The sequence below is a fragment of the Mus pahari genome, unplaced genomic scaffold (assembly GCF_900095145.1).
Source record: "Mus pahari unplaced genomic scaffold, PAHARI_EIJ_v1.1 scaffold_9575_1, whole genome shotgun sequence".
Taxonomy (NCBI): Eukaryota; Metazoa; Chordata; class Mammalia; order Rodentia; family Muridae; genus Mus; species Mus pahari.
Window position 1 is genome coordinate 10,839 of NW_018392178.1, and position 13,326 is coordinate 24,164.

Genomic DNA, 13,326 nt, shown 5'->3' on the forward strand with positions numbered 1-13,326 from the left:
TCAGAGATCAATTTGTACAAATAACCATGTTTCTAACCCTGGTTACCCCAAACTGTTCCAAATAACTATAGAACAAAAAGCAAGAATCAGGAGACCATATATTTGGAAAAAAATGACTGAAATTCATCTGGGTTGGATGGAAATAAGAGAGCCTAAAATAGGAGTGTTATAAAAACGTATCACATGCTTATATAAAATCATCAGAAAATCACATGAAAGGGAAAAACATGACAAATATCTCAGTATAACTACAAGTGGTCATAGCCAGCATAAAGCATAGTTCCTTTTCATTCCCATCTGATCAGATTACAATAAAGAAGCATGGGAGACCCATGATTATATTTTCAGAAATCTTGCCAATTATGATTTCTGAGTATAAGGCAGAGGTTCTCATCTTGTTGGTAGTAAACCCTTTGGGGTCAAATACCAGATATCATAAGTATCAGATATTTATATAACAATTTATAACATTAACAGATTGAGAGTAATGATGTAGTAGTGAATATAAATTTATGGATATGGATTGCCACAACATGAGATAATCTAGTCAAGAATAGCAGCATTAGGAATATTGAGAAACACTAATTTAAGGAAGGAAAGTTTAGGATATTAATTTTGAAGTGATGTTAATACCTATTACATTCACTTCTTTCTCAGAACACTTTTCTGCCTCAAAAATGGAAAGCTAACTTTCCTAGTGTATTAAATTTATTTACACTCCCATTCATCTTGTGCTTATGTGGTTATGTGAATAGTACATAGAATTGAAAAATAAGGGTCACAGTACTTAGGACACTATGAGGCTTGTAGTATATTGAAAAAATCCTAAGTACTTATTAATTTAAATTATTTGTCAAAACTATTTTTGAATGAGAGTTTATAATTTGTTTTTGTGCCTAATACTAGTTCATGAATTGGACATTCTAGTAAAGATTTCTATGTTCATTGTTTGTATTATAGACCTAGTGTTAGTTGTTTCTGAAACAGAAGAACAGCCGTTCAAAAGGAAATCATTGAATGAGCCTTGAAACTCTATATTAAGTTGGGAGAAGCCTTGTAAATTCTGGCCAACATCGTCTATGCTAATTCTGATGTTTTTGCAGTCAATCCTTTCCAAGACAATATTCACATTTGTCTTCTGATCAGCAGATAATTTGGGTTCATTCTGAGTCTCTGGTAGTACCTGAAGTAGAGATAGTTTTTCATAACAAAGTTTACAGTAAGAAGCACAAAGCCTATATAATTATATTTAAGTGATGCAATAAGATGAGAAGAGTCTGTGAGCTCATGACAAATGCAAGACTTTCCTGGGTGTACCTTTCTCCTGTCACCCAATGTTAGAAAGGGTTTAACTCAGTGTGGAAGGAGACTTCTTATTCAGTACACTAAAGGGACTATTATGCATATTTGGAGCAAAATTTTTAAGGTTTCTCACACATAACCTCCAGATATTAATATAACAAATATTTTAGTCTATTTGGGAAAAGTGAATTGAACAAGTGAAGTGATTGTTTCTCATTTGTTCAAGTTAGTGATAGTGATGTAACTGATCACCAAGTAACATTGGTAAAAAATCATGTATTTTAGATACGTTCTACAAATCACACATTGTAGATATGTCAATGTGAGAACTGACTTCAGGGTTCGGACAATTCTTGTAAATTATCATAAAAGGATCTAAGGTTGACTTTCTACAACAATTTGATGTCTAATGAATAAGGCACTATTTAAGAACATGTAAATGGCATGGTGCAATTAAATATTTTATCTGATATTTTTAGAGTGAATTTTCCACTTGACCTTGAACAAAGACACATTTCAATACAATTTTCTAGTTCTGCCCTCATAGATCTTATATATGTAAATTGCCTAATGTCTAACTCTACTTCTTTTCTCTTTGTATTCCCAAGAACATGGGTTATTATATTGTTCTTGAACATAAAGATGCAACACACTTATCAATTATTTGTAGAAAGAATACACAGCTACACATCTCTAAAAGTCATTTCATTGCATCTAAACCAACATTATCACCTCCATCCTATATCTGTAAAACTCAAAAATGAAATAGAAACTGACTTAATGCTAAAGATGAGTTTTCATAAGAGACAATGTAACAGTAATTTTCTGCTTCTTATGCCATCTTCCTTTGTATGTAAAATTTCTTTTTAAGTTGGAAGTATTTTAATGAATTTCAGTATAATATACTGAATTATTAAAATGAATATATTTTAATAATTGCTGAGAATATGTAAAATATTTCCATCCATATGAAACAAACTTCAGCAATTCTTTAAAAACTATCTGAGTGATACAAAGCATGGTATGGTTTATTTAGCTCTTGAATTGAGGCTGACTTCACATACTATAAAGGATAACAGATAACATTGGCTGTTGGTCTTCACACTCAACTTTATTTAAAATAAAATTCTTCTCCTGCCTCACATATCATAGTGAGAACTTTTAACAAAAGGCAGGCTTCATAACTGAATTAAACTCTTATGCGTTGAAAATGATATTCAATATTAAACCCCTAAATATCTAATTTGAGATCTGGTTAGTAGAGTGTATTTGTAGTGCACCTATATTAACATGTAGCTAGTTGTAATATGTCACTGGTGTCTATTATATTATTCAGTGGTAAACAGTGTAAACTTAATCAGATATCATCATATATCTGATTAGAGATTCAAGACTACCTCAAAATTCTGTAACATATTAGAATCTTTAGATTTTAGTACTTTGAAGAAGTGTGAAGAGTCACAAATTTGTAAGGTAGCTCAGAAATTATTATCTAGTTCAACTTACCCTGCCTTCAGTGAGGAGCAAAGTTAAATTAAAAAACATCACCAAGATCGAAGTCTTCACTGAAACCAATCAAAGAGAATGTCTTAGTTTTAGTAAAGCAGTGTTGGAGACACAAAGTTTAACCACAGTATTAATAGAAGTTATGTCCACACAAATAATTATGTGTGACGATATCTTTAACAGTATCACTACAAAGGAAAGAGTTACTATGGGGGTCTATGTAGTTTCAATGTTCCTGACTTGCCTTAATACAAATGATGCTTAAATTAATGGATTTTATTAAACTCTTAGTTGTGTATTTGCCAACAGAGGAGAATTCCTAGTTTACATAAACATACTCTGCTCATTATACAGAGTATTCACTCTCTGTCATTGCCAAATTCTTTATCCCTAAGAAGTTATTAAGGCCACTAAGTGTAAAAACATCAGCCTTTGTGTTGGAACTCATAGAAGTAGCTTACCTTGCAATTTACATAGGTGGCACTTCATTTTGTATGGTGTGTGTACATTTTGCTCCTTCAAACTCCTTTTGAATAAGTATGTTAATTGCTTCAGATTGTTTTCTGGCTGAAAGTCAATGCAGTCATTTCCAGCAAACATCAAGTTCATTTTAAATTTGTTATTCCATTTACTGATTTTCTCCCTTTAAACCCTTCAGTATGCTCTCTTTACAACAATGCCCTGTTTTTACATTGACTTTTAACTGCTAAAATTTGAATCAGAATGTCACTATACACCTATGCAATGTCTTCTACTTGCTCTTACTTAATTCATACAAATAAATAAATTAATTAAAAAAAAACACAAAATAGTCTGGGTTATCATTGCCTATACATTTCAGAGTAATCCCATTTATTTTTCTACCTGGTAGAACAAAAAATAGTGAATTGCAAATAAGACCCACACTTCATATGACACATTATGTCAAATGGGGCCATACTCTCATGGGAAGATGAGGAAATGTCATGAAACTGATTTTTTTCTAGCCAACTGTATAGGTATATATATTGTTTCCAAATTGATGAGATTAATTCTTGAGGAATGCTGTACAGTCCATAACTTTTCTGTATATTTTAGAGATTGAGGCTGTAAGGTGTCAATATCCACTGTCACTATCCACTGTAATCTTAACATTTTAAATACTTTCATCACTTTTAACTTACATCCATGCTCCACAGTCTTAGCTGTGTTTTCTTATTTCATAGGCTTTCAGTTCATTCGGTTCCTGTCGCAAGGTTCTGTGTGTCTCTAGTTCTCTTTGCTTCTTATTTTCAATGGGTAGAAGTGTGTCTTTAGAATTTTGAAGCCAGATGTGTTTGTCCTGCATTGGTTGATCTTCTTAGCAAATTGAATTATGAGGAGTTTCTCTTGGGTTCTAATCTTTGAACATTAGAATATTTAAGATAGTGACATTGGACAGCAGCTTTGATTAATTTTCTAGCTTGTGAATGTTGATCCAACAATAAATTATTTTGTCTTTGCTCCTGAGATTTCTTTCTGTTCCTTTCTCAACCCAGAGATATAGATAAGAGGCTCATGGCCACTATCTCTATGTGTCACACATTTATTTCACAGATTTTTTTTTTTGCCTATTATAACTGAACTACTAATTCCTTGTATATTTTATCCAATCTTTTACATTTACTACAATGTTCTCTTGCCATTGTGTTGGTTTCACATTTTTAAAAACATGAAAAAATATATAAACATAAGTTTACATAATAAATTTCAGGTTTATGAACATTTAGTATAGTATGGCTTGTCTCTCCTCTTTATATACCAAGATGTATAATTTGAAAGAGAAAATTATTTATTCTTGACATTAGTAAAAATGACTTGATACTTATGATTCAATTTGGGAGTTTGTTGTGATAATATGAAAGGATATTAGAAATATGATAGAATAAAACAGGTAATTTACTTGTGCAGTTAAAGTGTATGAGAAAACACCTAATAGAGAAAACACAAAACCTAAACCCCAACAAGAATAATATAAAGCAAGCAATAAACAACAAACAACATCCAAGCTCAAAGATTTGACAAGTCACTTCTATTCCATCCATTATTCCAAATATCATTCAGACCTTCAAGGATCAGTTTCATTGCCTCATCTTCTATTTTAGTAACCTGCAAACCTTCCTTAGATTCTTTTTTACCTCACAATCTTAATTTCATGTTGTGCCTGGATATTTCTGCAGTATTTTGAGGAGAATTACACAGTTTGTGAATGAAACGTTTTAAGCTTATAACTAGAACTATATTATCTTTATTTCCCTCATCCCTAGGATTATACAGGTCAAGGGCAGGCCTTTGAATTAAGAGGTGAACATCTGGATAAAGAAGATAAGATTTTGGAAACCAACATAAGAACAAATGAAAACACAGGTATTTAGGCTCTTACTAGGGCTTGGGGAAAGAAATACAAAAGAACACAAAGGGACAAGAGAGAAATACACAAAGACTTACTCAAAGATTATCAAGGTATTATATTTTTATATTAGGTAGGATTACAATTCACATAATAATATAAATGTATGTGTATGCATATATATCTGTATGGAAATACACACAAATATACTCTGTGTGTGTTTGTGTGTGTGTGTGTATTTCTCAAAGGAATTGATACTACTTGGTCTAAAAATTCCCACAAAGAAACATAAACTAATAAACATTCTAGTTCCAGGCATGAAAAATATTTTAAAGGATGGTACATCAAGTTGGACCTGATGATGCTCCAGAATATATATATTATACCCATGTCTCTACTTTGTCTTTCAGAGCTTAAAAATCAGAGATGTGAAGACACCTCAAATATAGGAGTTAAAAATGTGATTTGGGGTAAATATAAAAGCCTCCTTTTATATATAGGTAAATATAAAAGTACCTTTGTGGTACTTTGCAAAACAATTCTAAGGGGGAAGAAGTACTTAAAATTCTTACCCAGGTACAACAGCATCTATATACTTGAGGTCGTTATCAACATGATTAAATGTTGAGGAATGTGAAATAATTCACACTCTAATGTTGGTGGTGGCTAACTGATATCTAGGTTGAGTAAGCCCTCTGAACATAATGAAATCATACCTAGTAATAGAAACCTAAACAACATTCCAGGGATAGTGTTGTTTTGGACATAGAAAAGAATCTACTACCTCTACTTTTTTAGACCCCATCATTTCTTACTGACTTCTAAACCTTATTCCTATAACCACAGATAAGTGTAAATATCAACCCTCATCAGTAAGATTTCCATTTGCAAAAACTGAAACCATCACAGGTCACCACAATTAGGTTACATACAGGGAATAAGATATTTGGTGGATCTTAGGCCCAGCATAAAGATCTTCAACACTGACCCTGCACATAATTCCAGGGAACATTGTGATATAGAGGGGCATATCATTTCAAAGAGCAAGAATAACAGTAACACTGTTGTGACATAAATTATACGGTATGAATCTCTTTTTTACTTTTACATTTTTCACATGTGGCAACCTGGGATGATAACATACATTTATTGTAACCTCTGATGCCAGCATGTAGTAAAAAGAGACTGGCTTTTGAAAATTTTGGAAGTTTGAGTGAGGAGTTAATTGACCTATAAGGAAATGTTTGAAGCCTTTTTAGGATATAGTTATTTTAATCCACAGATGGTTCTATCTGTTAAGATGAAAATTATTCCTTATGGCTTGTTACAGAGAACAGTGCACCTGGGTAAACAAGGAAGAAGACAAAAAAATGTTCTGAACACACAGTTCCTTAATTCCATAATGCTGTGCATTACAACTATTTTTGTGTCAGAGAATTTAAAATATATATAACTGCGTATATAAAATAGTTCACAGTGATCTACAATGTGCCATAATTTAGTACATTTAAATACATTGAGCATTTTGAAGAAAAGTAAGGTGTTTGGATTGAAATTTAAATTGGAGAAAATGAGTCAAATGCAGTTTCTCCATTTGCACTATCCAATTTTAGTTGTTTACCAAGAAAGCACAAAATTATCACTTGGGTATTACAATTCTCATGATTTATATTTGATTGAAATTCTAAAAAAAATATTTTATTCACCATTACTTCATGATTTTTTGGTCAATATTACGTTTTGTTTCTCTTAGCTTTTCCCTTTCATTAAAATAATTAATACTGTGCTATATTTCTTTGATTAAAATTATTTAACATGATTAATACCTTCATGTAGAAGAATTACTTCATGAAGTTTTATTTAAGAGATTAGTTAAGCACAGTACTATTTATATCTTTTATGAATTTTCTGGGAAGAACTTACTTCTGGAGTTTTAATGAAGAAGACTAACCTTTATTTGATTATTAAACCAGTAGAACAGTTGGATCTATCTTTGTCAACAAAAGCTGAATTTATCAACAATTCTTGAGGCTAATTGTTTTCATAGATCACAAACACAAGCAGTCACAATTTAAACCATGTGTTACATCTCAGTCATGGTTTTTATTACTGTAATGAAACTCCATGACCCCCAAAACACAACTCAGGACAGAAAGTCATATACTTCCATTCACAGTCAAACAGGGCAAGCTTTTTAATGCAGACATATGATGGGATGATATTCAGTTATGTCCTTCCCTTGGCTTGTGCACTATTATTTCTTATACAACCTTGACAAATCTCTTTGGGATTGAACAACCCACAATGCAATGGAACTCCATCTAGCAGTTAACTCATAGGAATGCAGACACCCACACCCAGAGTTGATGGAGCTTAAGATCTCTTACGGAAGAGTAATGTGAAGGCCTTGAAAGTAACAGGAATACACAGGCAGGCCAACAAGGTCAACTAACCTGAACAGTTAGCGTCCTGAAAATCTGAACCAACGATTTAGGAACATACACTGGCTTTTCCTAGACTTATCCTCACATGTGCATCTTGGTCTTAATGTGGGCCTGAACAACTGAATTTGGAGCTATCCCAAAATATGTCGATTATTCATAGAATATGTTCTGCAAGCTGGGCAAACTTGTCTGGCCTCAGTGGAAGAAAATTCTTCTAGCCTCACAAGCATGATGGGTCAGGGTGGAGTATATCTGGGAATCAACCTCTCAGAGTGTAATAGCAGGGGTATGAGAGGGAGGATTGTGGGAGAGGGTGACCTAGAATGAGGAAGTTAGCAGACTGCAAAGTGAATAAAAATATTTAAAATTTTGGTCTCCTTTTTTTCTGACATGATTGCAATGAAGTACAGTTAATTCAGAAAGCAATATAGCAATTTCTCAGAAAACTGTGAATATACCTTTCTCAAGACTCACCTATATGACTCCTGGGTATACACTCAGAGTAAATTTTGCCATACTACAGGGAAGATACTCCAGTACGTTCTTATCATCTTTATGATTAATAGCAGAAACTGAAAACAACCTAGATATATGTCAATTAAGAATGTGTGAAGAAAGAGGTATTACTAAGCCATTATAGACTGTAACATCATTTAACTGGCCAGAAAATGGAATGGAACTATAAAAGATGATCCAGTGAGATAACCCAATCTAGAAAGTCAGACATGGTATGCACCCACTTATAAGTTGATAACAAAAGTTAAACTAAGGATAAAGAAGCTAACAAGTAATGCCCAAGTAGGGAATGTTAACTCTCACTTAGAAGGGTGAAACAAAATAGAAATCATTGGTGGATAAGGAGAGGGAACTGCAAGAAACTGGAAAGTTGGGATGGCAACAGAAAGAATCTGGTGTTGTGCACGATGGAGTGAGAGAAATCTGTGATCTGGGTGCCATCTCTGGGAAGGGCTAGAAACCTACGGTAGTGAAAACACCCAGAAATCAAGAAGGGTGACCTTAGCTAGGTTTCTTAGCAACAGGGGTTATGGAATTTGAATTGGTTATCTCCTGTAATTACCCAAGCAAGACATCTAGTAGAGAGATTGGGACACAAATCCAGGCACAAAATCTCTGACCTATACCTTTTCATATTCACAAGATATGCTTGAATATAAGTAGCACAGAAATTGTTATAGTGACCAACTAATACCTTGTCCATCATTAGATCCATGCCATGAGAATAAGTCCACCTTTTACACTGCCTGGAGTTCCTAGATCCAGGTATTGGATATTCCATAGATCTACTATAGAACCAAATATTATTGAAAAAATAGGTATGATTGCTAATTATATTATGCAATACTTACAGTTTAGTATCTATCCCATTAGATATGGTCATTAGAGATGCTTCACACAAAAACAGATGAAAGCTATGCAAGTACCCTAAGAAGATACAGACAGCCAAATATTTCTTATGGTTAGTAGCACGTGCAAAATAATGAAGAATGTAGGTATGAACCACATAGGTCAAGAGCACCAAAAGAAAGAGCCAACAGGATAACATGTCTATTACTTATTGTAACTCACAAGAACTAAACAGAAAATAAGGTAGCATGCATGGGTCTGACCCAGTTCAATTACACATATGTTATGGTTGTGTAACCTGTTGCTGTTGTATAACTTGTATCAGGGAGCAGGGACTGTTTCTAACTCAGTAAGATTTCTTTGGGATTCCCCCCCCCCCTATTTTGTAAGCTTGTCTAGTCTTTTAGAAGAAGAGGTACCTATTTATTATTCAAGTTTAGATACCGTGGCTGGTCAATACCAATCAAAATTGGCCTTTTCTGAAGAGAAAATAAGGAGTAGTGTTGTGCACAGTCGTCAGGTGCGACTAGAAGGAGAGGAGGTAGGGGACACTGTGGTCATGATGTAAAATAGATAATATATAAAAATAAAGTCCCATTAGAAACTAAAATTTCCTTTTAAATATTCAGTCTTTCAGGTGTGGCACAGCCACAATGCAAACAGAGCAAATTCAAGTTTCAACACTACTGATTATTCAATTTCCAATTATATAGGATTTTGTCTTGATATTCTGGGCTACTCCAAATAGCACTTATCATTTTTAAAACTCTTCCATTTGTAGCACATTCAGTTTCTCCAAGGTTCTGGTGGGTTCCACTCCACTACAGGTGTTGTGTAATACCATGGTACTGGCATCTCCAAAACACCTGAGCTATCTTTTAAGTGCTAGCCTATAACAGGCTGTCTTCAAGTTACCAACCTTCAAAATATTTGTATGGTCCCTTCAGTCATTGGCTTTCAGCTGTTAGTGGGGCTAAAATTACACAAGTATCCTGTCCTAGCCTACACAGTCTCTAGCTTCAACTGCTCTCCTTGACATTGTCATACATTCAAGACTAATACTGCCTGTGTGCCTATTAAGCTACCACTCTTGTCTACCAGAATGAGGTAGGAATCCCAGTCATATCTAGAACAAGGCTTCAGTTGATGAGTGTCAGGAAACACCTTCCAGAAGATTTCCCCTCAGTGATGCTGGTTTCTTCTTAATCAAAGCTAATTTCTCAGATCCAGCTGACCAGCATTTAGTGTTCCCCCAAACAAAGGTATTCTCTTAATATCTATGGGATTTTGTTAATCACAGATTGAAACAACCACAAATAACTTAATGACAGAATTTTAAATCAAAATACCCAATGGCCCTATAGCTCTCAGCCAAGCTTGTCATTCAAACTCCAACAGAATACCACACTGAGTTCTCAACACTCAATTTGATTTTCTAGCCCCAAATTCCAAAATACATGCTAAAACCCAGTCTGTCCTATCACAACAGTACTCCAAACTCTTCTTACCAACTTGATTTAGTTAGGATTTCTCTTTTTACCATGAAGAACAACCAAAACAAGGATTTATTTGATTTTATTTCTATATTGGTGATAATCATTTAAAAACTCTCAGGAGAGAGCCATTACATGGTGGGTACTGCATGCAGGGGCTGATGCAGAAATAAAGCAGCAGTGCTGAATACTGTCTTCTTTCATGTGACTTACTGTAGAAGAGTTTTTTGCTGAATTCAAGAACACAAGCCCAGGGAGGAGGCCATCCAAAATGGTTTTGTCATTTTCCCTCAAATTTCTAATTAAAATTTTATTTACAGACAGATATTTGAAGGTCATTATCGCATATATAGATTCATACTTTTAGACAATTCTGGTGTTGTGTAAAGTAGCATAGTTGATCACTGGCAAACACGCCTATTTTATTTGATGTTTAGTTACTAAACTTAGCTTCCAGAGAAGACCTTCCAAATTACATTTCAAACCCTGTCTTTTTTTTATCGCAATGTATATTATATATGTATGTTATACAATAATTACCAAGGGATTAGGGAGGACAAGAAGCTCAAAGAAGCTTATGGTCTTGAGCTTAATATTTGACATAAGATTAAAATGTGTCAATGTGATGTTTATTTTAGTTATTATTTGATTCGGCTTCTCCACTTAAGATCCATGTCACAAGGCCCTTGTCTTAATCTTGTCTGAGGATTGCATCAGCTTCAGGGGAAAGCACAGATCCTGGCAGCCATAGTAAGGGGTTGTTAGAAGCATGCCTATAGAGAAGTGCTTGGGAGAAAAATTAGCCACTAAGATTAGTAGTATTAACTAACTGAGTTACAGCCATAGGATAGTTACATTTTTTTTGCCCCTTGTTGTGCTAATGAATACACGAGTATTTATATGACTGATTAATAGAGCCATATCCATTAGAGTATAAAGTATTTCTCCCATTATGTGTATAGTTCTCAACATTCCCAATGCTGCAATGCTCTAATTGAAATCCTCATGTTTTGGTGATCTACATTCTTAAATTTTTCTATTGTAACTTAAGTATAATTTTGCCCAGTTATAAATTCTAATGTATATATCTGATATGCAGGACATTAGATTTGTCATATTAAAGTGGTCACAATGCCAAGGATAAGATTTATTCCTTTAGGGGTATAGGGTAGGTGTTAATTTTTTACATGGTCTTGTTCATCTTGTAGGTTAATTTAGTCTCTGCCTTTGTTTTACACAGTACTGTCATGAACTCATACACTCTCAATATATTCTGATAAGTGCATACAAGTTCACTAATTGGATTTAGAATTTTGAAAGGGAAAATAGTAAGTACATAAATTTGCATGGGAAAGTGATTCAGGAATAGGATACGGATCGCAGAAGTAAGAATAAGGTTTTGTGGGTTTAACAAAAAACTAATTTCATGTATGTGAAAATTTATACTAAAATTTAGAAAAATACTGCATATTCTTATGCATAATTAGCTTCAATAACGTAAATGACAGAAAAGTCTTTCCAAGATAGTAAATATGTTAGAAGCAGTACTCTTAAACACTGTTGATAGACTGCTATAGTGCAGCCACTTTTGAGATCATTCCTTGGGTTATCAAACAATAGAAAACTACAATAGGAAAAACTGCAGTGAAAAGGGGGAAGGAATAGCCAATTAAATACAAAATAGATAAAAATGATGTGGAATCCTAAAACCTTGCAATCAGTAAAATAACAAATAGTAGGTTTAGAACACACATGATATGAAACTATTCAGGTTATAACAGGGATTAATAATTTAATAATAGTTTGGTTCAAGAAGATAGCGGATAGGTGAGTAGAGGTTGAGGTAAGCAAACTAAGGACTGCTATATAAGCACATGTATATCTAGTATTTTGCAAGTTGATTTTATATATATATATATATAATTTTAATTGTTAATATTTGTCCAACAGAGCACTTAACTTCTCTTTGAAACTTCAGAAGCTAAACTTCTATACTCTGCACTACTCTCAATATGCTTTTATTTCAAATTCCCACAAAACTCACCAGTGAGTTCTCAACACTGAATTTGTCATGAAAAATTCCAAAATCCTTCCAAAATCCTTCCTAAAACACAGTAATTTTTTGCAACAGCAATTACCCAAAATCATATTATCAACTTCTTTTACAGATACTTTTGCTGCAATGAAACATTATGGCAAACAAATTGTAGGGAGTAAGTTTAATTCATTAACACTTCCATATCATTGATCATCTGCTAAGGAATTCAGTACAGATTCAAGACATGGCAGGAACATGCAGGAGGCAGCTGATTCAGAAGCCAGGGATGGATTGTTTTACTTGACTTGCTAAATAGAATCCCAGAACAGCAGCTCAAGGAGGGAATTGCTGACAATGAGCTTGGTCATTTTCCATTAATTATAAATTTAAAAAATGAATTACAAACAGATCATTGGAGATCATTTCCTCAAATAAGGCTTTCTATTTTTATATAACTCTGGTGTGTGTTTTAAAGTAGAATAGGTGACCACTGGTGACACACATGCTTTATTTTTAGTTTAGTTACTAACCTAGCTTCCATAAAAGACATAATCGATCATACATTAATTTTTGTTTTTCCCGTCTTCCTTGTTTATGTAGTTTGTACAATGGTTACAAAAGGATTAAGGAGGACAAGGAGCTTAAAGTAATTATGTCCTTGATTATGATGTTTGACATAACTACAGAAAAATATCACTGTGATAGAGTAGGTATTATTTGATTCAGCTGCTCCACTGAAATTTGTTGGAAAATGGAAAGAACTTTAATAAACTATCCTGAATATTGTTTCCCAGGCATAGACACATAAGT

General features: G+C 33.6%; 1 protein-coding gene across 1 annotated transcript; it reads right to left on the reverse strand.

Annotated features, from left to right (window-relative positions):
- Positions 1-329: 329 nt before the first annotated feature.
- Positions 330-4,050, reverse strand: LOC110314864. Its single transcript, XM_021189072.1, has 4 exons — positions 3,972-4,050; positions 3,270-3,375; positions 2,809-2,867; positions 330-1,183 (listed from the first exon to the last, which is right to left on the reverse strand). Exons 1-4 carry the CDS (start codon positions 3,975-3,977, stop codon positions 908-910), a joined length of 447 nt encoding a protein of 148 aa, XP_021044731.1. The 5' UTR covers positions 3,978-4,050; the 3' UTR covers positions 330-907.
- Positions 4,051-13,326: the final 9,276 nt, after the last annotated feature.

Bases quoted from the DNA above. Each gene is read 5' to 3' on its own strand.
- LOC110314864 (XM_021189072.1), bottom strand. The intron at 2,868-3,269 runs GTAAGCTACTTC...GATTGGTTTCAG, and splicing joins CCACCTATGTAAATTGCAAG to TGAAGACTTCGATCTTGGTG. The intron at 1,184-2,808 runs GTAAGTTGAACT...TCTCTACTTCAG, and splicing joins TGCTCCTCACTGAAGGCAGG to GTACTACCAGAGACTCAGAA.